This window comes from Bos indicus, chromosome 14 (assembly GCF_029378745.1).
Source record: "Bos indicus isolate NIAB-ARS_2022 breed Sahiwal x Tharparkar chromosome 14, NIAB-ARS_B.indTharparkar_mat_pri_1.0, whole genome shotgun sequence".
NCBI classification, from domain to species: Eukaryota; Metazoa; Chordata; class Mammalia; order Artiodactyla; family Bovidae; genus Bos; species Bos indicus.
The window spans coordinates 73,662,186-73,688,991 of NC_091773.1; the positions used below are offsets into that span (position 1 = coordinate 73,662,186).

At 39.7% G+C, this 26,806-nt stretch overlaps 1 protein-coding gene across 1 annotated transcript in view; it reads left to right on the forward strand.

The window, feature by feature from the left end:
• PIP4P2 (phosphatidylinositol-4,5-bisphosphate 4-phosphatase 2) overlaps positions 1 to 26,806 on the forward strand; it is a 73,938-nt gene that overhangs the window by 3,588 nt on the left and 43,544 nt on the right. The window contains exon 2 of the mRNA XM_019974051.2: positions 26,181 to 26,329. Within this exon, the coding sequence (XP_019829610.2) occupies positions 26,181 to 26,329 (149 nt within the window). The remainder of the gene's footprint in view (positions 1 to 26,180; positions 26,330 to 26,806) is intronic.

A 26,806-nucleotide genomic window follows, 5' to 3' on the forward strand; every position in this document is an offset into this window, starting at 1 on the left:
AGCTGGCAGGCTACAGTCCACGGGGTCACAAAAAGTCAGACATGACTGAGCGACTGACACTTTCACTTTTTTATTGATAATATTGTGAGAGGCAGTTCGTATTTGGGTCTCGTTTCACTTGTGTATCAAATCCCCCTGGGTTTCTAAGTAGAATGCTTCTAGTGGTCTTTGCTATCAGTACTGGATTCCTGTGTAGAGTAGGAAATCACCTCTCCATTTGGTATACTTTTCTGCTTTTTTTAAATCATAGAAATTAAAGTCAAAGAGTTTTAGCCTCATTTGAAAGGAGATTAGAAACATACCGCAAAACTTATTCAGTTTAGCTATATGTACTTGCTTTCTTTATACATCTGCTAATTTTATAGATAGGATGTGGCAAATGAATATGACATCTAAATTCATGAGACGTCATCTGTGAAAAATGGTTTATATTTGGGTTGTCTAATTATTTATGCATGGAATATGGGAATGTGATTATCTACTTCACTATAATTCTGTAGGGAAAAGGGTACTTTGTTATGCAGAGATATTTCATTTGTGTAGTTTATTTCTGTTTGTTATTTATTCAGAAAATAAATACTGGACTACTAGCCAGGCTTTGTGGTAAGAAAGGAAAAAACAGACATGGCTCTTCTTCCAGGTTAGTGGGGGATATTAAGACAAAAATTACATAGTCATTCAGACAAATACAAAGTGCAGTGGGGAAGAGGACAGTGCTAAAAATATATCCCATGCCCTGAGAGTATAGAAGATATCATGAAAAGATTTAGCCTGATTAGGAAAGGCTTTCGTCAGACTTGATTTAGGTATGAAAACTGAACAGTAGTTCATTTGTCAAACTGGGGATCAAAAGAACACTCTAAGCAAAAAAAAAAAAGGGGGGGGTGTGTGCAAAAGCCTGTAGCAGGATAGAGGATGGTGAGTACCAGGACCAGAGAGAAGGCCAGTGTGGTGAAAGCAGAAACAGCAATAGGAGATGAAATGCAGAATGGGAGGAGAGAGGGTGCTGTGGTTCATGTTCTCCAAAGACTTTCCTCCTCTCCTAAGAACTATGCTTTTTGATATTCAACTCCTAGAATAGTTCTTCTCTTTGAATCTGGACTGATATTGTGATTGCTTTTAGGCCACAGAATATTGTAATAGAGACCTGGATGACTGGAGACTAGGCCACAAGAAGTCTTCTAGCTTTTGCTTTGCTGTTGTTCAGAAGCTCAGTTGTATCCGACTATCTGCAACCCCGTGGACTGCAGCTCGCCAGGCCTCCCTGTCCTTCACTATCTCCTGGAGTTTGCTCAGACTGATGTCCATTGAATTGGTGATGCCATCCAACCATCTCATCCTCTGTTGTCCCTTCTCCTCCTGCCCTCAATCTTTCCCAGCATCAGGGTCTTTTCAAATGAGTCAGTACTTTGCATTAGGTAACCACAGTATTGGAGTTTCAGCTTCAACATCAGTCCTTCCAATGAATATTCAGGGTTGATTTCCTTTAGGATTGACTCGTTTGATCTCTTTGCTGTCCAAGGGACTCTCAAGAGCCTTCTCCAACACCACAGTTCAAAAGCATCAATTCTTTTCTGTTCAGCCTTCTTTAGGGTCCAATTTTCACATCCATACATGCCTACAAGAAAAAGCATAGTTTTGACTAGATGGACTTTGGTCGGCAAAGTGATGTCCTTGCTACACTGTCTAGGCTTCTCGTAGCTTTTCTTCCAAGGAGCAAGTGCGTTCTAATTTCATGGCTGCAGTCATTGTCCACAGTGATTTTGGAGCCCAAGAAAGTAAAGTCTGTCATTGTTTCCATTTTTTCCCCATCCATTAGCCATGAACTTATGGGCCTGGATGCCATGATTTTAGTTTTCTGAATGTTGAGTTTTAAGCCAGGTTTTCACTCTACTCTTTCACTTTCATCAAGAGGCTCTTTAGTTCCTCTTTGCTTTCTGCCATAAGGGTGGTATCATCTGCATATCTGAGGTTATTGATATTTCTTCCAACAATCTTGATTCTAGCTTGAGTTCCTCAAGTCCAGCATTTCGCGTGATGTACTCTGCATATCAGTTAAATAAGCAGGGTGATATTATACAGCCTTGACGTACTGCTTTCCCCATTTTGAATCAGTCTGTTGTTCCATGTCCAGTTCTAACTATTACTTCCTTGAGTTGCATACAGGTTTCTCAAAAGGCAGGTAAGGTGGTCTGGTATTCCCGTCTCTTTAAGCCAGTTTGTTGTGATCCACACAGTCAAAGACTTTAGTGTAGTCAGTGAAGCAGAAGTAGATGTTTTTCTGGAACTCTCTTGCTTTTTCTATGATCCATGGATGTTTGCAATTTGATCTCTGGTTCCTCTGCTTTTTCTAAATCCAGCTTGTACATCTGGAAGTTCTCAGTTCATATATAGTTGATGTCAGGCTTGAAGGATTTTTAGCATTACCTTGATAGCATGTGAATGGAGTGCAACTGCATGGTAGTTTGAACATTTTTTGGCATTGCCCTTCTTTGGGATTAGAATTAAATCTGACCCTTTCCAGTCCTGTGGCCACTGCTGAGTTTTCCAAGTTTGCTGGCACATTGAGTGTAGCACTTTAACAGCATCATCTTTTAGGATTTGAAATAGCTCTACTAGCTTTGTTCATAGTAGTGCTTTTGAAGGCCCACTTGACTTCACATTCCAGGATGTCTGTGGCTCTAGGTGAGTGACCACACTATCATGGTTATCTGGGTCATTAAAACCTGTTTTGTATAGTTAGATTCTGAGTATTCTTGCCACCTCTTCTTAAACTCTTCTGCTTCTGTTAGGTCCATGCTATTTCTGTCCTTTATTGTGCCCATCTTTGCATGAAATATTCCCTTGATATCTCTAATTTTCTTGAAGAGATCTCTAGTCTTTCCCATTCTGTTGTTTTCCTCTATTTCTTTGCATTGTTCGCTTAGGAAGACTCTCTCTCCTTGCTATTCTTTGAAACTCTGCATTCAGATGGGTATATCTTTTCTTTTCTCCTTTGCCTTTTGCTTCTCTACTTTTCTCAGCTATATATAAGGCCTTCTCAGAAAACCATTTTGCCTTTTTGCATTTCTTTTTCTTGGGGATGGTTTTTATCACCACCTCCTGTACAATGTTACGAACGTCTGTCCCTAGTTCTTCTGACACACTGTCTATCAAATCTGATCCCTTGAACCTATTTGTCACATCCGCTGTATAATTATAAGGGATTTGACTTAGTTCATGATTTAATTGCCTAGTGGTTTTCCCTACTTTCTTCAATTTAGTCTGAATTTGGCAATAAGGAGTTCATGATCTGAGCTACAGTCAGCTCCTGGTTTTGTTTTTGCTGACTCTATAGAGATTCTCATCTTCAGCTGCAAAGAATATAATCAGTCAGATTTTGATATTGACCATCTGGTGATGTCCACATGTAGTCTTCTCTTGTGTTGTTGGAAGAGGGTGTTTGCTGTGACGAGTGTTTTCTTGGCAAAACTCTGTTAGCCTATGCCCTGCTTCGTTCTGTACTCCAAGGCCAAACTTGCCTGTTACTCCAGATATCTCTTAACTTCCTGCTTTTTCATTCTAGTCCCCGGTGTTTCAAAGGGCATCTTTTTTCCTTTAGTTCTAAAATGTGTTGTAGGTCTTCATAGAACCGTTCAACTTCAGCTTCATCTTCATTAGTGCTTCAGGCATAGAGTTGGATTACTGTGATGTTGAGTTTTTTACCTTGGATATGAACTGAAATCATTCTGTCATTTTTGAGTTTGGATCCAAGTACTGCATTTAGAGTCTTTTGTTGACTATGAAGGATACTCCATTTCTTTTAAGGGATTCTTGCCCATGGTCATAGATATAACAATCATCTGAATTAAATACGCCCATTCTGGTTCATTTTAGTTCACTGAGTTTAAAAAAGTCAGTGTTCACTCTTGCCATCTCCTGTTTGACCACGTCCAATTTACCTTGACTCATGGATCTAACATTCCAGTTCCTATGCAGTATTGTTTGTGGTAGCGTCGGAGTTTACTTTCACTACCAGACACATCCGCAACTCGGCATTGTTTCTGCTTTGGCTCAGACTCTTCATTCCTCCTGGAGGTATTACTTTGCTCTTCTCCTGTAGCGTTTGTTGTTCCATCACTCAGTTGTGTCCGGCTCTTTGCGACCCCACGGACTGCAGCGTGCCAGGCTTCCCTGTCCTTCACCCTCTCCTGGAGCTTGCGCAGACTCATGTCCATTGAGTCAGTGATGCCATCCAACCATCTCATCCTCTGTGGTCCCCTTCTCCTCCTGCCCTCAATCTTTCCCAGCATCAGGGTCTTTTCCAGTGAGTCAGCTCTTCTCTTCAGGTGGCCAAAGTATTGGAGCTTCAGCTTCAGCATCGATCCTTCCAGTATTAAGAGTTGATTTCCTTTAGAATTGACTCATTTGGTATCCTTGCAGTCCAAGGGACTCTTGAGAGTCCTCTCCAACACCACAGTTCAAAAGCAACAATTCTTCTGTACTCAGCCTTCTTTATGGTCCAACTTCACATCCATGCATGACTACTGGAAAAATCATAGCTTCAACTATACAGACATTTGCCTTTAAAGTAATGTCTTTGCTTTGTAATACGCCATCTAGGTTTGTCATAGTTTTTCTTCCAAGGAGCAAGTGTCTTTTAATTTCATGGCTGCAGTCACCAACCACAGTGATTTTGGAGCCCAAGAAAATAAAGTCTGTTTCTGTTTTTTCCCCATCTATTTGCCACGAAGTCATGGGACTGGATGCCATGATGATAACCTGGACTCAGGTAGTGGTAGAGGTGGAGAGATAAGAAGACATTAGGGATTGCTGACGTGGGGCTGATGATAGATTAAATGTAGGAATGAGAAGGAAGTGTCAGGCTATTTCCTAGAACTCTGGCTTGTACAGCCTGGTATGCTTACACTGAGACATAGAGAATACCAGAAGAGGACCAAGTTTTGAAGAACACAAATCATGAGCTTAGTTTTAGACATGATGTATTTAAAGTACTTTCCAATATCCAAAAAAAGATCTCACATAGGCAATTGGATCTAGGGGTGCAGGGCTAATAATGAGGACTGGGCTGAAAATATAAAATTGTGTCACATATTGGTGATAGCCAAATACATGGATCTTAATTTAGAGTTGCCCAGATCCACACAGATTGTGATGAGATAGAACATACATGTGTTAAGATGTTAATTATCCTCTATCTGTGGAGTAGCAGAAGCCTTTAGGCCAGTGGCCTCCAGCTTTGAGTATCTATACAAAGATTTTCATTTTCTCTGTGTACCAAAATGTTTAAAAGTTGGAAGCTTTATCTGAGCCCACTTAGAGAGAAAGAACAACATGAGAAGAGGAGAGAGCCTTGGACAAAGCTTTGAGAAACTCCCACATTCAATGACCAGTTACATTAAGATGAACCTGCAAAAAGGCTGATAAGTTTCTTCCAGTGACGTAGGGTGAAAACCAGGAGACTGTACTCTTACAGAATCAAGGAGAAGAAAACACTTCAAAAAGGGAATGATCAAACATGTCAAAAGCTACAAGAAAGGACAAACAGATATAATCTAAAAAATGTCATTTGAATTTAGTGTCATGAAAGTTATCAGTGACCTTGTTGAGAATTGTTTAGATATGTTTATATGCAAATCCTTTTTAAGAGAACTGAGGAACTGTTCATTTCCATCTAATGTAATATGCTAATTACATTTATTTTAATCATAAAATTACCTCAAATCAACTTCAATAAAGAGGTTAATACTCCTTTATTGTGAAAACAAGCTTAGATTACCTATGAAACATTTTAGAAGGCATTGACATTTCCTTTTCACCTTGTTTCTCTTTAAAAAGTGTATAAATTCATAGTTGCTTGAGGAAATGTTTTCAGTGACTAGAAAATAAATTGACTCCTGGTTGGAGAGATAAGTTATTTAATATGAGCCTTTGTACATCTTACTTAGAAATTGTACAATAAGGAAGGTATATTTTAGTGGTTCTCTTAAGTCCTCTCCCTGAAGAAATCTAAGTGAAAATGGTTCCTCACTTCAACGTCTTTACAGTGGGGCAAAGTTTATTTCACTTAGAGCTACGTCCTACACTAGGCTAGAGTTTCACTAGACGCTGTAGAGTGCCTTGATTCAGGCTGTTATAACAGAATACCATGGACTGGATGGCTTAAACAGCAAACATTTATTTCTCACAGTTCTGGAGTCTGGAAAGTCCAGGGTGGAGGATCCAGCAGATTCGGTGTCTAGTGAGAGCTCTCTTCTGGGTTGCAGAGCCCCCAACCTCTCCTTGTATCCTCACTGTGGCAGAAAGAGGGCAAGAAAGCTCTCTTGGGTTCTTTTCAGAAGAACACCAGTCTCAGTCATGAGATCTCCATTCTCGTGACCTAATTATCTCCCAAAGTTCCCACCTCCTAATACCATCATATTGGAGGTGGGTAGGATCCAACATATGAATGGTGAGGGGATCACAACATTCAGTCCATTGCACTGAGCTAGCATTCTGTAATCTCTTGGGACAGTCTTAAGTTTCTGAACCTTGCATCCTTGCAGAGTTTAAGGTTGGCTGTGGATTGGCAGGAACAGATAAGGTCGACCCAGAGACCTACACTTACCTCCTGTAAGATTAAATTAAATTCTCATTTTATTTGCCAAGGTTTCTGAAAACCCACTAGAAACCAGTTGTCACCATGAGGGGAAATAGATGCAGCATATTTAAAAGCAGCTACCTGAAGCTCCCAGTAAGGGTGTGTATCTGCTGTGATACTGAGAAGGTAGGAAAGCTTGATTTTGTGCTGTGCTGAAGCTCATCCTCCATTTAAGGAGATTTTTTCCCCAATAATTCTTTTTTTGTTTGTTTTTTTACTGAAATATAGTTGATTTACAATGTTGTTTCAGGTGTATAGGCAAGTGATTCAGTTATATATATATATTGCCTGGAAAATCCCATGGATGAAGGAGCCTGGTGGGCTGCAGTCCACGGGGTCGCAAAAAGTCGGACACGACTGCGCAACTCCACTTTCACTTTTCACTTTCATGCATTGGAGAAGGAAATGGCAACCCACTCCAGTGCTCTTGCCTGGAGAATCCTAGGGACAGGGGAGCCTGGTGGGCTGCCATCTATGGGGTCGCACAGAGTTGGACATGACTGAAGCGACTTAGCAGCATATGTATATATATATAATTTTAAGATTCTTTTCCATTATAATTTAACAAGATATTGAATATAGGTCCCTGTGCTCTGCTTGTACAGAACAGTTCTTGAATCAAAATCTGCTTCACTGAGACCATATCCTTATGAAGGGAAAATAGAGCCCAAACATTACTGAAGTATATCTTCTTCCAGGTTTCCAATATTCTGGCAAGCCTGTTTCCTATTATAATCCTTTTCTGTTATAATCCTATTCAGCAGGCTCCATGAATAAAGCTCCATGATTCTTTTATTCCATTTTATAATGCCCGCATAGCCTCCTGGCTCTACCAAACATCTTGAAAACATTAATCAAGGCATATTTCATTCAACCATTTCAAATATTTGAGCACCTGTTACACAGATCCAGATGACAAGGAGCTTACATTTCAGTGTAACATGACAAATGCCTTTGCTAAGCTTTACAGTTCCAGAAACTGAAGAGAATTAAGTATCATGAGGATAGTTAACTGGCCGTGTGGGGAGTATTTCAGGCAATGTGTTCAGAAAAGGTATCTCAGAGATGACCATTGCTCAGACACCTGAAAAAGAAATTGAGATCAGTCGTTGGAAGATTAAGGGAGGAGTGTGTCAGGCAGCTGGAACAACGGGCACAAAACATTCTGTTTTAAAGCAGAGGACAGTTGTTCCTAGTGTAGTGACTTGGGGGAAGTATGGTAGAAAGTGTTATGGGTCTAGGCTAGCATACACCAGGAGAGCTTTGTTGATGAAAAAATGCAAAAAGTGAAAGTTATGAGTTAAGCTTTCTTTGGGGCTAAATGGGGAACATAGCCTGGGAGACAGCCCCTCAGATAGCCCTGAGGAACTGCTCCAGAGAGGTAAGGGAGCAGTCCCACATATGTGATTTTAGTGAAAGGGGTGTGCGTGCAGCGAAGCACTCCTTTTGGCAGAATGTTGCTGCTAGTCATGAGGAGCAGAAGTCTCTCCATTACTGATTTTAGTCTTTTTTCTAGATATGAGAAGATGCAAGGGCTTTCCCTAGTGTCTCAGTGGTAGAGGATCTGCCTTGCAGTACAGGAGGCACAGGTTCAGTCCCCGGGGCAGGAAGATCCCAGATCTCACGTGCTGGGAAGATCCCGCATGTCTTGGAGCAACTCAGCCCATGCACCACAACCACTGAGCATCTGCCCTAGAGCCTAGGCCCCACAGCTGCTGAAGCCTGTGCCCCCAGAGTCCGTGTTCCACAACAAGAGGGGCCTCCACAGCAAGAAGCCCCCACACAGCGACTAGAGGGTAGCACCCATTTGCCACAACTAGAGCAACAAAAATGCAGCACAGTCAAAAAAGAAAAATAAATGAAATCAATAAAATCATCTGTTTAAAAAAAAGATGCAAGAAAATGTGCTCGTAAAATCTTCTCTTGAGAATACCTACCTCTCTAAAGGCCTGTTCTGCCAGTTTGTCCCCCAAATACAGAATGCCTCATTCCTGATCGCCTCCCTGACCTCCTTTCAGGGCGTGCTGAAAGTCAGCAACTACAGGGGCTAGGACTTCATCCTTGTAGAGGCAGATGGCGGGTAATAGGTTTCATGGCAGCTTTGTTGGCCACCATCAGAGACGGGACTGTGTGCTCAGGGTAATGGAAGCCATGGAAATTTTGAAGCAAATGAGAGACATGAAATGTGAAATGTTTTAGCTTTAAGTAGATCATCCTGGTTGATGTTTAGAGAATGAATTATTGGGGGGGAGGGCAGGGAATGAGAAGAGGCTAATAAGACATGAAACTAATCAGGAGGCTGTTGGAGTGAAATAGGCAAGAGGTAATGGTGCTCTGAACCAAGGTAGAGGTGATGGAAGCAGTAAAATATGGTTAGATTCAAGACATATTTTAAGCAAAGAGCAGCAGGACTTGGTGAAGGATTGAATCAGTGGAAAGAAAGGAATCACACATGTCCAAAACTGAGCTAAAAAGCTAGGTAAAAAATGTACTTTTTTTCTAAAGTGGGAAAACTGAAAGAGTTTGGTGTGTGGAGGGGGATGAGAAGAAAGAAGGACAGTGGAAATAAATATTTTGTTTCAGACAAGTTGAGTGTGAAATACCTTCAGTCATCATTCTATTGAAAGTGTCCAGTATGCAGTTGGATATGCAAGTCTGGAATCTGGGGAGAGATCAGGCCTGAGAAATACATTTCATTCAACAGTTACCTATTAGATGTATGGTAAGGCTTTGCTGTAGTGGGAGATGATATTTTCAGCTTCTCATCTATTCCCAAGGATTCTTCATACTCTTCAGAAATGTCAGACTTTTAGGATACAGCATTCTGTTAAAATCTTGCAAGATTTGCCAGATGGATACAGATGTTAGATAGATATATACAGATGTTAGAGAGGAGACTCATAGCAGGATGTATGTTCACAACTATATTTCAGAGCAGTAAGCATCTGTCTGGGAAGTGATCAGTGGAAACCCTAAGCCTTCCACTTTGGAGGAAAGCCGACAACCCTGAATACAGCTTTATGCTCAGCTGTTACAAGTTTCCTTTTTATAAGGATGAAGAGATATTGTACAACCTAAGAATGACAACCCTTTAATCAATTTTAAAAGGGAATGCATTCTGCCTGCTGCTCTGTTCTTTTGAGAGAATTTCTACTTTTCTTTTTTTGAGGTTGGGTGGAGAGTGCATCAGAGTTTGTGTTGCTTTGGCATGTCCCTAGATTTTTTCCTTTTCCTATTATAAAGTGAATTTCTTTTTCTCCGAAAGAATACAAATAAATATGTAAAAAATAAATGAAAAATGTGTCTCCTCTTCCTGGTCTTCAGGTAAGTTCCTCAGGCATTGTGTAACTGAATTCCTGAGTAGCCTGAGATAATCTGCCACCGGCTGTGCTGCTGCTGCTGCTGCTAAGTCGCTTCAGTCGTGTCCGACTCTGTGCGACCCCATAGATGGCAGCCCACCAGGCTCCCCCGCCCCTGGGATTCTCCAGGCAATAACACTGGAGTGGGTTGCCATTTCCTTCTCCAATGCATGAAAGTGAAGTCGCTCAGTGTCCGACTCTTTGTGACCCCGTGGACTGTAGCCCAGCAGGCTCCTGCATCCATGGGATTTTCCAGGCAAGGATACTGGAGTGGGTTGCCATTTCCTTCTCCAATGAAGGAAAGTGAAAAGTGAAAGTGAAGTCGCTCAGTCGTGTCCTACTCTTAGCGACCCCATGGACTGCAGCCCACGAGGCTCCTCCATCCATGGGATTTGCCAGGCAAGAGTTCTGGAGTGGGGTGCCATTGCCTTCGCCACCGGGTGTAGTTTGGCCTACAGGGACCTGACACTTTTGAAATCTTTCAGCCAGTTAATAGCTGTGACCTCAGAGTAGTTACTTTACAACTCTAGGCCTCCGTTTTCACTTGAGAAGAAGTAGTACAATGTGTTCCCTTTTGCTTTTTCATCTCATGACATAATTGTTCTTGGTAAGGAATCTAGATATACCTAAGATAAAAATATCTATAACTTTAAAATATTGTCATTGTTCAGTTGCTCAGTCGTGTCCGACTCTTTGCGACCCCATGGACTGCAGCACACCAGGCCTCCCTGTCCATCACCATCTCCTGGAGCTTGCTCAAACTCATGTCCATTGAGTTGAGTCAGTGATGCCATCCAATCATCTCATCCTCTGTTGTCCCCTTCTCCTCCTGGCTTCAGTCTTTCCCAGCATCAGGGTTTTTTCTAATGAGTCGGTTCTTGACATCAGGTGGCCAAAGCACTGGAGCTTCAGCTTCAGTATCAGTCCTTCCAGTGAATATTTAGGATTAATTTCCTTTAGGATTGACTGATTTGGTCTCCTTGCTGTCCAAGGGACTGGTTATTATCTTTGTTTTTACTTCACTCTTTCACTGCCAATGTCCCTTTTTAACTAAAATTACTATTTCTTCCAGTATACTTTTGAAAATTGCAAAGACAATATATTGAGCATTAAGGAGTGCTACATAGCTCTTTTAAGCATCAGAAGGCCAACTAGCATATGATATTTTTTCTTCTGTAGAAAGTATTTGTATGTGCCATATGACCATTAGAGCATTTGATTCAAAGCATGTATTTCTAAAGGCAGTGGAAAAATCTCTTTTCCTCCCATGCTTTGTCAAGTTGAGATATTTAAGCTTTGCATATCCATAATACAAATTTAAAACCTGTATACAGAAAGCTTCTAATAGTTGCATCTGAACAGGTGAAGTTTTAAAATTTCAGAGATTAAAGTGCTAAGATTCACCATCCAGAGGAAAAGCAATACTTAGAAATGATAGTGAACAGACTTAAAATAAGAGACTTTCACCAACACCTGAGTGGTTATTAATCCTAGAGCATAGGAATTTCCCAGAGAAGGAAATGGCAACCCACTCCAGTACTCTTGCCTGGAAAATTCCATGGATGGAGGAGCCAGGTAGGCTACAGTCCATGGGGTTGCAAAGAGTCAGACACGATTGAGCGACATTACTTTCTTTCTTTTTATAGTTCCTTTTGAAGAAGGAAATGGCAACCCACTCAAGTGTTCTTGCCTGGAGAATCCAATGGACAGAGGGGCCTTGTGGGCTGCAGTCTATGGGGTTGCAAAGAGTCGGCCATGACTAAGCAACGAACACATACACACACATAGGAATTTCCCAAATAAACACTGATCTCTACTGAGCTGTATAGGTTCTACCAGTTAATACAAAATTATTTTTTAAATTTATAAGAAAACTATTTTCCAGATTTACAGAATTCAGGGATCCTGTTCTGGTTCTCTACATAGAAAGCTTTGTGCAATGCCTTGCACAACAAAAGTAGTATTTCCATTTACTGACAGTCTCTAATGAGAACATAGGTTATTTTTAAATCTACCAGACATGCCTGAAAATAAGCTGGGCTTCATGGAAGACATACATCTTTTATGACCTAGTCTAAGAAGTCACTTCTGCCACACTTAATTGGTCAAAACAGTTATAAGTCACCTGCATGTAAGGTGAAGAAATATAGACTTCAAATCTAACTCAAGTGTAGATGAGTGTCAAAGAATTTTGCAGCCATATGTAAAACCACCACAATAATCTGTGACATATACACAAATGGAGACACTGTGCAGCTGGAAAAGAAATGAGGAAGTCCTACATACCTTTATGGAAAGATTGCCAGGATATAAAATAAAATGAAAAACGTCAGGTGAAGAACGATGAAGGCCTTTTTTTTTTCTTTTTAACAAAAACGGAGAAATGAGAATGTGTGTGTGTGTGTGTGTATTAATATTACCTGTACTGGGCTTAAGAAACACTGAAAGGACTTAAAAAAAATGATTTACCTGGAAATCTTTGAAGTGGGCCATGATAAATTAACACAGAAATTGGAGTAACACTTCTAAGTATACATTTTTTGCATGAATATTGATTTTTGGGTCATGAAAATGTGTTACTTATAAAAATTTAATGTATTAGAAAGCACTTTGGCCACATGGTGTTATTGATTCTTGTAGATTTTATCCTTGACTGGGACCCTGAGTACTTTAGCATGTGCTATTTTTTAGACCCTATCCCTACCCCTCTGTACTGGCCCCTGGAGTGGAACCTTGCATTTCTTTGTGTTTGATTTAGTCCATTGCTCCAACTGGTCAAGACTTTAATAGGAAGGACCCTGTTTTCACATGGGGATCGTGCAGATGCACATGTATCACTATGTGTGTGTTTTTCCTAAGACCACACTCACTGCTTCACACCAGTGTCATTTATTAGCCACTTCTAGTCTACTCTAGACAAAGATTGACTTTTTGCTTACTGTGGGTAGGTTAGTAGGAAAGGGATTTTGGAAAATGAAGCATTCAAATTCTATCCATTCATCAAAGTCCTTTCTTTCTGTGTAATCCTTTCTAATCTCTGTTACTGGACAATATTTGTTCCCAAACCAATATCTCTCAATGTTTCTACTATATATTTTAAAACTTATTTGTGTGCATGACCTTATCGAGGAAGACAAGGAGGGAGACAGGATTCTTGGATCTTTCATCTCTGTTCCCTTGCACTTGATCTTATATTTCTAGGCATTAAACAAGTTATCAGTTGTATGAATGAAAGGATGAGAAAACAAAGAAGGATGCTGCTGGTGATTTTGAAGTCACTCAGGGAGTGAAGGTTTTATAAGGAGCTGGAAGAACATGAGAAGAAAACGTGGATAGGAGCTCCACCATTGTACTTCCAGCTGGCTACAATGAGGAACTCCCCACACTTAATAGATTAACTTTTGGATTTTTTTTTTAGTGGCTTCTCAGTTTTTATATTTTAATAGAAATGGAAAAGTGGGAGCAGTAATGTTTTATTTTCTTGGGCTCCAAAATCAATTTGGACGGTGACTGCAGCCATGAAATTAAAAGATACTTGGTCCTTGGAAGGAAAGTTACAACAAACCTAGAAAACATATTAGAAAGCAGAGACATCACTTTGCTGATAATAGTCTGTAGAGTCAAAGCTATGGTTTTTCCAGTAGTCATGTACTGATGTGAGAGTTGGACCACAAAGAAGGCTGAGTACCAGAGGATGGATGCTTTTGAATTGTGGTGCTGGAGAAGACTCTTGAGAGTCCCTAGGACAGGAAAGAGATTAGACCAGGTAATGCTAAAGGAAATCAACCCTGAATACTCATTGGAAGGACTGATGCTGAAGCTGAAGCTTTAATACTTTGGCTGCCTGATGCAAAGAGATGACACGTTGGAAAAGATCTTTATTCTGGGAAAGACTGAGGGCAGGAAGATAAGGGCGTGACAAGATGAGATGGTTGGATGGCATCACCAACTTAAAGGACATGAGTTTGAGCAAATTTCAGGAGATACTGAAGGACAGAGAAGTCTAGCATGCTGCAGTTCACAGGGTCACAAAGAGTCGGACAAGACTTAGTGACTGAACAACAACTTTTGTCTATAATCTATTAATCCTTAGGTCTTTTTTTTTTTAATGAGTGAAATATTTCAAAATGGAAAACTATTGAGTGTAATATTATCCTTCATCTATCGTATCATCTAATTTCATCAGAGCTTAACATTATGCTGTGCTGTTTCATGTGTTTAAGCAAATAACACATCACAAATCCAGTTGAGCTTGTTCCCTTCCACACACTGAGTTTATCTCCCCATATTTTCTCATCTAAAATGTTTTAAAGCAAATTTTGGGATCAGTTATATTTCAGATCAGATCAGATCAGTCGCTCAGTTGTGTCCGACTCTTTGCGACCCCATGAATCGCAGCACGCCAGGCCTCCCTGTCCATCACCAACTCCCAGAGTTCACTGAGACTCATGTCCATCGAGTCAGTGATGCCATCCAGCCATCTCATCCTTTGTCGTCCCCTTATCCTCCTGCCCCCAATGCCTGCCAGCATCAGGGTCTTTTCAAATGAGTCAACTCTTCGCATGAGGTGGCCAAAGTACTGGAGTTTCAGCTTCAGCATCATTCCTTCCAAAGAAATCCCAGGGCTGATCTCCTTCAGAATGGACTAGTTGGATCTCCTTGCAGTCCAAGGGACTCTCAAGAGTCTTCTCCAACACCACAGTTCAAAAGCATCAATTCTTTGGCGCTCAGCCTTCTTCACAGTCCAACTCTCACATCCATACATGACCACAGGAAAAACCATAGCCTTGACTAGGCAGACCTTTGTTGGCAAAGTAATGTCTCTGCTTTTGAATATGCTATCTAGGTTGGTCATAACTTTCCTTCCAAGGAGTAATCGTCTTTTAATTTCATGGCTGTAGTCACCATCTGTAGTGATTTTGGAGCCCAGAAAAATAAAGTCTGACACTGTTTCCACTGTTTCCCCATCTATTTCCCATGAAGTGGTGGGACCAGATGCCATGATCTTCGTTTTCTGAATGTTGAGCTTTAAGCCAACTTTTTCACTCTCCACTTTCACTTTCATCAAGAGGCTTTTGAGTTCCTCTTCACTTTCTGCCATAAGGGTGGTGTCATCTGCATATCATGTATTTTAAAGCTGTGACTCATGAATACTTGTGACCTGCAAGTTGTCATTTAGCGTGTATACCTAGTTGTATGCAAAGGAGTGGCTGGCTTTCTCTCAGAAAATGAGCACAATCTGTGACAGTGAAAATGAGCTGTCTAGGAAGAGTGACAGGGGAGGAATTTGTTTTCTCCTCATGCTGTAGGAGAAGCGTCTAAATTTCTAGGCAAGTGTTTTTTTGCCTTGGAAATTATTTTTCTGTACTAAAAAAGAGTCTCTATTTTTCTTGAAACACATACTTTCTTGGAAGCAATATTGTAAACAACAAGTTAAGAATGGAGCCATGCATACAAACAGTATGATTTCACATATATAGGGTCAGAAAAAATTCCTTTTTTCAATAAAAATAAGTGTAGTAGTTGATGAAATGAGAGAAGAATATGTAATTGATTAGCTCTCAATACTTGAAGGAAGCACTAGTGCCACTGATGAAAGGCACTAGAATGAGATAAAAACATTGCTTAATGAGACATAGATGGAGCAGAAGCTTTTGTCATCCAGGAATTGGTCATTGGCAGATCGTTGGGCATTTCATGCCAGTATCTCCAGTTATATAGCAGTATTTTAGAAAAGGCAGAGGAACCAGAGATCAAATTGCCAACATCTGCTGGATCATCAAAAAAGCAAGAGAGTTCCAGAAAAACATCTATTTCTGCTTTATTGACTATGCCAAAACCTTTGACTGTGTGGATCACAATAAACTGTGGGAAATTCTGAAAGAGATGGGAATACCAGACCACCTGACCTGCCTCTTGAGAAACCTGTATGCAGGTCAGGAAGCAACAGTTAGAACTGGACACGGAACAACAGACTGGTTCCAAATAGGAAAAGGAGTACGTCAAGGCTGTATATTGTCACCCTGTTTATTTAACTTATATGCAGAGTACATCATGAGAAACTCTGGGCTGGAAGAAACACAAGCTGAAATCAAGATTGCTGGGAGAAATATCAATAACCTCAGATATGCAGATGACACCACCCTTATGGCAGAAAGTGAAGCGGAACTAAAAAGCCTCCTGATGAAAGTGAAAGTGGAGAGTGAAAAAGTTGGCTCAACATTCAGAAAATGAAGATCATGACATCTAGTCCCATCACTTCATGGGAAATGTATGGGGAAACAGTGGAAACAGTGTCAGACTATTTTTTTTTTTTTTGCAGCCATGGCATTAGAAGACGCTTACTCCTTGGAAGGAAAGTTGTAGCATATTAAAATGCAGAGACATTACTTTGTAAACAAAGGTCCGTCTAGTCAAGGCTATGGTTTTTCCAGTGGTCATGTATGAATGCGAGAGTTGGACTATAAAGAAAGCTGAGCACCGAAGAATTGATGCTTTTGAACTGTGGTGTTGGAGAAGACTCTTGAGAGTCCCTTGGACTGCATGGAGATCCAACCAGTCCATCCTAAAGGAGATCAGTCCTGGGTGTTCATTGGAAGGACTGATGCTAAAGCTGAAACTCCAATACTTTGGCCAGCTGATGCAAAGAGTTGACTCATTGGAAAAGACCCTGATGCTGGGAGGGACTTGGGGCAGGAGGAGAAGGGGACGACAGAGGATGAGATAGCTGGATGGTATCACTGATTCGATAGACATGAGTATGAGTAAACTCTGGGAGTTGGTGATGGACAGGGAGGCCTGGCTTGCTGTGATTCATGGGGTCACAAAGAATCAGACACGACTGAGCGACTGAACTGAATACCTTTCCTGCTCAAACTCTTCCAAAAAATTACAGATGGAAGAAAACTCTGAACTCATTCTATGAGGCCACCATCACTCTGATAGCAAAACCAGATAAAGACATCAAAAAAAAAAAATAAACTTATAAGCTAGTATCACTGATGAACATAGATGTAAGAATCCTGAACAAAATTCTAGCAAACAGAATTTAACAACATATGAAAGGATCATCCAGCATGATCAAGTGGGGTTATTCCCAAGGATGCAAGGATTTTCAATATACCCAAGTCAATCAATGTGATACTCCATATTAACAAACTGAAAGACAAAAACCATAGATCATCTCAATAGATGAAGAGAAACTTTCAACAAAATTCAATACTCATTTGTGATTAAAAAAAAAAAAACCCTCTAGAAAATCAACATAGAAACAATTACCTCAATATAATAAAGGCCATATACAACAAACCCACTGCAAACATTGTTCTCGGTGGTTACATACTGAAATCATTTCCTCTAAGATCAGGAAGAGGACAAAGTTTCCCACTTTCACCACTGTTATTCCACATAGTTTTGAAAGTCCTAGCCACAGCAATCAGAGAAGAAAAAGAAATAAAAGAAATTCAGATTGGAGAAGAAAAATATAACTGTCACTGTTTGCAGCTGACATGATACTATACAGGCTGCTGCTGCTGGTGCTAAGTCGCTTCAGTCGTGTCCGACCCTCAGTGACCCCATGGACTGCAGCCCACCAGGCTCTTCCGCCCATGGGACTTTCCAGGCAAGAGTACTGGAGTGGGGTGCCATTGCCTTCTCCAGGATACTATACATAGAAAACCCAAAAAAGGCCACCAGAAAATCCCTAGAACAAATCAATGAATACAGCAAAGGCTCAGGATATAAAATTAATACACAAAAACCCCTTGTAATCTTAAACACTAACATTGAAAAATAAGAAAGGGAAAGTAAGGAAAGAATCCCATTCATCATTGTAACAAAAAGAATAAAATATCTCAGAGTAAACCTACATAAAGTAACAAAAGACCTGTATGCAGAAAACTATAAGACACTGATAAATAAAATATAACATGAACAGATGGAGAGATATAATATGTTCTTATGTTGGAAGAAGCAATATTGTGAAAATGACTATACTGCCTAAAGCAATCAGCATATTCAATGCAATCTTTATCAAATTATCAATGGTGTTTTCATAGAACTAGAACAAAAACATTTTACAATTTGTGTGGAATCACAAAAGACCCCAAATAGCCAAAGCAATCTTTCTGAAAGAAAAACAGATTGGAGAAATCAGCCTGACTTCAGACTCTACTACAAAGCTACAGTCATCAAGACAGTATGGTATTGGCACAAAAACAGAAATATGGACCAATGGAAAAATATATATAACCTAGAGATAAACCCACACATATGTGTGTACCTTATCTTTGAGAAAGGATGCAAGAATATACAGTGGAGAAAAGCTAGCCTCTTCAACAAGTGGCGCTGGGAAAACTGGAGAGCTACATGTAAAACAATGAAATTAGAATACTTCTTAACACCATATGAAAATAATAAACTCAGACTGGATTAACAACTTAAGTGTAATACCATAAAGTATAAAACCTGGGTTCAATACCTGGGCCAGAGAGATCCCCTGGAGAAGGAAATGGTAACCCAGTCCAGTATTCTTGCCTGGGAAATCCTAGACAGAGGAGCCTGGCAGACTACAGTCTATGGGGTTGCAAGAGTTGGACATGACTGAGCAACTAAACCACCACATGAAGCTCTTAGAAGAAAACACGGGTGTTTGAAAAGACCCTGATGCTGGGAAAGATTGAAAGCTGGAGGAGAAGGGGATTACAGAGGATGAGATGGTTGGATGGCATCACAGACTCAATGGACATGAGTCTGAGTAAACTCCGGGAGTTGGTGATGGACAGGGAGGCCTGGCCTCGCAAAGAGTTAGACACGACTGAGCAACTGAACTGAACTGATACTCTTTGACATAAATCACAGCAGGATCCTATCTGACCCACCTCCTAGAGTAGTGGAAACAATAACAAAGATAAACAAATGGGACCTAATTATACTTAAACGCTTTTGCACAGCAAAGGAGACTATAAATAAGGTGAAAACACAACCTTCAGATTGGGAGAAAATAATTGTAAACAAAGCCACTGACAATGGATTAATCCGCCAAATATATACAAAATATACATGCATGCAGCTCAATATCAGAAAAACAAATAATTCAATAAAAAAATTGACAGAAGACATACAGACATTTCTCCATGGAAGACATACAGAGGGCCAATAAACACATGAAATGATGCACAAGATCACTCATTAGTAGAGAAATGCAAGTCAAAACTAAAATGAGGTATCATCTGACACCAATCAGAATGACCATCATTAAAAATTCTACAAATAAATGCTGGAGAAGATGTGGAGAAAAGGGAATCCTCCTGCACTGTTGGTGGAAATACAAACTTATATAGCCATTGTGGAGAACAGTATGGAGATTCCATAAAAAACTTAAGAATAAATCTACCATATCGCCAAGCAATCCTACTACTGTACATATACCCTGAGAAAACCACAATTCAAAAAGGCACATGTGCCCCAGTGTTCATTTCAGCACTATTTACAAGAGCCAGGACATGGAATCAACCTAGATGTCCATCAACAGATGAATGGATGAAGAGGATTGAAATATTGCTCAACCATCAGTTCAGTTCAGTTCAATCACTCAGTCGTGTCCAACTCTTTGTGACCCCGTGAATCGCAGCACACCAGGCCTCCCTGTCCATCACCAGCTCCCGGAGTTCACCCAAACTCATCTCCATTGAGTCGGTGATGCCATCCAGCCATTTCATCCTCTGTAATCCCCTTATCCTCCTGCCCCCAATCCCTCCCAGCATCAGGGTCTTTTCAAATGAGTCAACTCTTCGAATCAGCTGACCAAAGTACTGGAGTTTCAGCTTTAGCATCAGTCCTTCCAATGAACACCCAGGACTGATCTCCTTTAGGATGGACTGGTTGGATCTCCTTGCAGTCCAAGGGACTCTCAAGAGTCTTCTCCAACACCACAGCTCAAAAGCATCAATTCTTTGGTGCTCAGCTTTCTTCACAGTCCAACTCTCACATCCATACATGACCACTGGAAAAACCATAGCCTTGACTAGATGGACCTTTGCTGGAAAATAAAATGGAACAAATTTGAGTCTGTTGTAGAGAGGTGGATGAACCTAGGGTGAAATGAAACAAATAACGTATATTAAAACATATATATGGAATCTAGAAATAGAGTACTGTTGAACCTATTTGCATGCAAGAAATGGAGACACGGATGTAGAGAATGATCTTGTGGCAAGGAAAGCAGAGGATGGGGCAAATTGGGAAAACAGCATTGACATATATACACGATCATGCGTGAAACAGATGGCTAGTGAGAAGCTGCAGTATGATACAGGGAGCCCGGTCTGGAGCTGGGACAGACAGAGGGTGTGTATATCAGATCAGATCAGGCGCTCAGTCGTGTCCGACTCCTTGCGACCCCATGAAGCGCAGCACGCCAGGCCTCCCTGTCCATCACCAACTCCCGGAGTTCACTCAGACTCACGTCCATGGAGTCAGTGATGCCATCCAGCCATCTCATCCTCTGTCGTCCCCTTCTCCTCCTGCCCCCAATCCCTCCCAGCATCAGAGTCTTTTCCAATGAGTCAACTCTTCACATGAGGTGGCCAAAGTACTGGAGTTTCAGCTTTAGCATCATTCCTTCCAAAGAAATCCCAGGGCTGATCTCCTTCAGAATGGACTGGTTGGATCTCCTTGCAGTCCAAGGGACTCTCAAGAGTCTTCTCCAACAACACAGTTCAAAAGCATCAATTCTTCGGCGCTCAGCCTTCTTCACAGTCCAACTCTCACATCCATACATGACCACAGGAAAAACCATAGCCTTGACTAGGCAGACCTTTGTTGGCAAAGTAATGTCTCTGCTTTTGAATATGCTATCTAGGTTGGTCATAACTTTCCTTCCAAGGAGTAAGCGTCTTTTAATTTCATGGCTGCAGTCACCATCTGCAGTGATTTTGGAGCCCAGAAAAATAAAGTCTGACACTGTTTCCCCATCTATTTCCCATGAAGTGGTGGGACCGGATGCCATGATCTTCGTTTTCTGAATGTTGAGCTTTAAGCCAACTTTTTCACTCTCCACTTTCACTTTCATCAAGAGGCTTTTGAGTTCCTCTTCACTTTCTGCCATAAGGGTGGTGTCATCTGCATATCTGAGGTTATTGATATTTCTCCTGGCAGTCTTGATTCCAGCTTTGTGTTTCTTCCAGTCCAGCATTTCTCATGATGTGCTCTGCATATAAGTTAAATAAGCAGGGTGGCAATATACAGCCTTGACATACTCCTTTTCCTATTTGGAACCAGTCTGTTGTTCCATGTCCAGTTCTAACTGTTGCTTCCTGACCTGCATACAAATTTCTCAAGAGGCAGATCAGGTGGTCTGGTATTCCCATCTCTTTCAGAATTTTTCACAGTTTATTGTGATCAACACAGTCAAAGGCTTTAGCATAGTCAATAAAGCAGAAGTAGATGTTTTTCTGGAACTCTCTTGCTTTTTCCATGATCCAGTGGATGTTGGCAATTTGAACTGTGGTTCCTCTGCCTTTTCTAAAACCAGCTTGAACATCAGAAAGTTCAGGGTTCACATATTGCTGAAGCCTGGCTTGGAGAATTTTGAGCATTTATATATATATATATATATATATATATATATATATATATATATATATATATATAAAATTATGACTGATTTTCATTGTTGTATAGCGGGAACCAGCACAATGTTGTAAAGCAGTTTTCCTCCAATTAAAAAATAAATTAAAAAAAAAATTTAGTAATTTAGTGGAACATAATTGAAACATGACTTCCAAGAGGGACCAACCAGCTGGTGCTGATGTCTCTGAGCTCTGGAGAAAGACTTTATATACCTGGGGAACGTGCTGCGAGTCCCTTCTTTTTTCTTTAACCTTGCAGTTTCTGTTTAATCACCTCTATTAACAGAATATAAGCTGCAGCCAACTGGCAAAGAAAAAATGTGGTTTGCAGAGTTTTAGTTCCAGTATGACAAAGTGTAGAATGTGAATTTGGAGCTGAGAGTTGATAACCTAATAGCTAGCTCATTTACCTTGCAAACTGGCTTTAGCCAGATGAATCCTTCTGAGAGAATAATGGTTCTAGAAGAACCAAGGAGTCTCTTGGAATAATCTTATTCCTTTGGTTTCAGAGAGGGTAGGAACAGAAGGTGGTCTTCCCTTTCTTTGTGTTGAGCTGGACTGGAGACATTTTATACAGAAAGTACGTATTCCATAGCACCTGGGTGCACCCTGTCCCTATCTTGACTCTTTACAAAGATCCTATGAGGAGATAAAGCCAGAGTTTTCCTTACTGGCTGGTTCTTTATACTTTTCTTGCTCATCTTATAATCATAGTGTTATAAAATATCTCTTAGTTTAATCTGACGTTACTTTTCGATTCCAATACAATATCTTTGTCAAGAGCCTGAACGACTGCATATAAAGAGTATATTAGTGAAGTAAGTGAATTAAACTGGACAATATTGTCATTGCAGAGATTTATAAAGGGATAACTGAGGTAATAAAGACCAGAGTTCTACAGCAAAACATTTTCAACCTTTAAAATGCTGTATCTGGGTACATCTGGTAAAAAATGAAGTAGGGATTATTTTACCAGAATGACTTAGCTGGAAAGAGGGACTTTTTTGGCATGAAATAGATACGTTTCAGGTCATTGTTTATGATGGGAAAGTGTAATTTGATCACTTGGGTTTACAGAATAATAATGGCTCTTTTTGAGTGCTTTAAGGAAGACCATTATGTGTGCCTTGTGGTGTATATTATTTTATCGAGTCTGTTTTTCTATGAAATTTTTATCATGAACTAATTGTTTATTCATATCATATTCTAATCTTCATTTTCCCTGAGTATTCTTTCTTATCCCCAAATCCCCTTTAACTAGTCCTTACGTCTTTTCCATATATTAAATCATTATTCATTAAGAGAAGTAGCTTTCATCATGGAGAGACCTCTAGGGAAGAGTCAGCTCTTGGTTTTGCTGAAGTGCTGTATAAAAGTCTATCCAAAAGGTAGAATTTTAGGGCTTCAGTTTTATCTTCCATAAAATGAATAAATTAGGCTATGTATTAGACTAAGATTGCATAAATTTCTAACATTGTATAATTCTGGAACTTTGTAGGGGGTGGTTTCAGCTTTGAAGACTACTGCTCTAATAAATACTGTTCATATGGAGGAAAAAGATTTTTCACATAGACAACCTCCATAGAAAAAATGATCATTGTTTAAATAACAAGTAAGACTCTTCCAAAATGAAGAACTTTTGTGTCTCTTAATATCCAATGATCCCACATTCTGAAATTGCCGTGGACTTTTTATCCAGGGCAAACATTTAAAATAGATATAATAGTGGTGATCTGTTGGCTGCTTTAAAGTGAAAGGAAATAAAATGAACCATCTAAGTTGCTAATTACTGCAGGTTTACAGACTGTGACACAAATTTCTAGAATCACAAGTCCTTTTCAAGAGGAGTTGTAGTTGTAGGTAAAGGTTTCCTTAAGATAAAAGTACAAGATATATCTCTAAATCAGTTTAGGGCTGAAATAACGGACAGAAAATTGAATCGGTAGGCCTGAAAGCACTGTTTAGTGGAGCAATTAGGCTGTAACATCTGTCATTCTATTGATCTCTTGGATTGATTGTACTTATATGGTGGACCAGGCCAGTGTCTCCTAATCCCCTCCCGGTCTCTGCATGTTTTGGAGAGGTTAGTCTACATGTAGGAGAAAGCCTTTTTCACAATCAAGCTGTGCTCCGGTGCTAGGATCCCAGCTCCTCTTTAAGGAGAGTGGTGGTAATATACTTAGTGTCACTTTCCCAAGAGAAATAGATGAGTCCATTAAATTTCAGTGATTCACTTATTCACCCACCATTCATTCCATAAATGTGTAGTGAGCATCTGCCATAGACCAGGCACTATGACAAGCACTGAATCTGACCTGAGCAAGTCAGATATGGCCCTAGCCTCGTGGAGGCTTTAGTCTCTCCCATGAGTCCCATTAGACTTCTCATCCTCACTCATTCTTTACACATTCCTTCGATTTCCCAAACCTCCAGAAGGTTTGAGCGTATTTTTGTCATTGAAAGTTTTTCTTTTTTTACAGGGTAAAAATTAAGTAGTGCAAATCTTAAAGGAAAAGTTCACAGGATTTTGTTGGTTCTGATAGACTTCAAATGCTTCAGAAGATCAACCATTGAACTCTTTAGGAGATTCCATTGAGCAAAACTTTTGCCTGTTGAAATGGATGGATTTTGCCATCCTTATTTGTGGCTTTAATATGTGGCCTTTCCCCCTCATCCTCAAGGCAAAAGAAGAAGCTTTTATTAATAATGGTATTGCTAATATTATTAAAACAATATTTATTGTTGCATACCAGGCAGTGTGTCTTGAATTTCTAGTAAGGTGTGTATTCTATTTGCCGGGACAATCCTTTCTTTATTGAGTTCTGATAAAGTAATCTACAAATTGCAAGGGCTCAAATGTACTGCTAACACATTGATCCTTTAACCCATTTTTTTCTTCTTCATTAATACATTACAGGTCACTGTGTATGAGCCTTAAATTCTTCCAAGGATTTAAAACTATTTTTATAATTTAGATATCTATAGCTTCTTTTTAAGTTCAGTGTTTGGCAGAATTCTGGTATAAGCCTCCCAGAGATGTGTGCATATTATCATTTCCAATGTGGCCTCTTTCAGAGCCTTGGCTGCTGCAGAAATTTGGCTTATTATGAATATTTGAATGAATATCACTTGTTGCTAATCCTTTTTAAGTCTAAAAATATCTCCATGATGTACCCCAAGCATGCCAGGTGTAAGATGTGGTATTTTGAACATACCATAATGTGCTGTTCTCTAACTCAGTTCTATCAGCTCAAAGTATCACAGAGTTCAGAATCTAATCCAGTGGATAGAAAAATCTCTATTTCAAAAATATCTCCTTTCATGATTAGCTACAGTGATTGTATTTTATAGTGTCACAGAAGCCTCTGAATGTATCAGTTCTCTTTACCGGGGATTCGATCATGTATTGAGGTGTAGCCTTTTCTAGGTGGCCTGTGACAAGACTTTGCCTTGAAAGGGCCTCCTATGCCTGCAGTTAAAATAGCCACACAATGAGGTTAGGCAAGTCCCCTTTAGAAATTCCATCCTGGTATAGTATATTTAATTTCCTTTCCTCTGACTTTTGTAACAAATAATACTTCTGGTTGAGGAACACAATTCTGAAGTTGGGCTTCTACCCTTTACCCAATCACCCAATCGGTCAACTTAAGGACTCTCAAAAAACAGTGTGTCTGTGTGTGTGCATGTATGTTTGTGTGTGTGTGCTTGTGTATCTTTGTATTCTGGGAATTTTCAAACACACACAAAGTAGTAAGAAGAAAATATCTTCTGTGTCTTTATATTCATAAATATCATCATTTTGCTGCTTTTGTTTCATCTATTAAACCATTTTTTTCTTGCAGCATTTCTACTAAATCCCAAGTAACATATTTTTACCCATAAATACATTGAAGCATTTCCTAGAATTTTAATGTTAGGTGAAAGTTTGAGACAAAAATTGTTGAATTTATTTCATTCTTGTTTTTGTCTGAAACTAGCATAGTTCCATTAAATTAGAACATGTTCCTTGTTGATAAGTTTAGTTTTCCTAAGTTCATTTTTATCTCTTCTTGACTGCCACCAAACCCCTGTTTTGTTCTTGTCATACTCAGCAGTTATTACACTGGTTCTAGTATAAACAGAGCTCAGCAACTACACCATTTATGCATATATATAAGTGATTTAGAAACTCTGTCCTCATTGACTATTTCTGTTTCATAGGAGTCAGATCATTAGTGTAAGATTTTTTACTTTAGACATAAATCATCACTTTCCTATTATAAACTCTAGGCATTTGCACATGGGAATGGAGTGGATGGTTTGAGTATAGGCTAATAAAAGGTGTGAACCCAGGTAAGTGTGATTTGGATTTTAGGAGTTAGGAATTATTCTACTTTATGATATAGTTCTATGTGTGTTTCTGTTCTGAAACTATATAATGTTGGCCAGCTTTAAAAACATAAAGAACCGGAGATATTTATTAATAGATTCCTGCTTTACTTCTATTGCTCATATGCTCAAATCAGTCGTAATAGCTCTGAGACTCTGATTCGGTGGCTACTGTCTTTTCAGCGGAACTCCCGCCTCCGTATACAGCCATTGTCAGCCCAGATGCCAGCGGAATCCCAGTCATAAACTGCCGTGTGTGCCAGTCTCTCATCAATTTGGATGGCAAGCTTCACCAGCATGTGGTTAAGTGCACAGTTTGCAATGAAGCTACGGTAAGTGGGGATTTTCATTAATAAAGCCCAAATTATTATTTAAAACCTTGTCCCTAAAAAAGTGTGTCAATAATGTTACTTAAAAGTAGATGTGGGCTGGATACAGAGATGGCCTTTTTTTTTTTTTTTAATGTTTCTTTCTTCTCTCTGGCTGTTTCTCTTTTATCATACAAGGATGCCTCCAGTGTTTAAAGCTAACTCCATTATGAAAATTTCATGAGGAATTATTTAAATGTAATGCCATTTGGCTCTTTATTTTCAAAAATAAGGCTGAATGTGAACAATCGTTTATAATTATCTTCAGTGTTATCCACATCGGAACTGAATCTATTCTGGTTTTTACCAAAATGAAATATACTGAAGTTCCTATAAATGTGAACTTTGTACTTCTTATGTGGAAAATTATTTAAACTTGTTTACACCTGTAGGATATATAGTTTTTCTGGGACTTTGTGACTGTGAGTTTGTTACTGACAT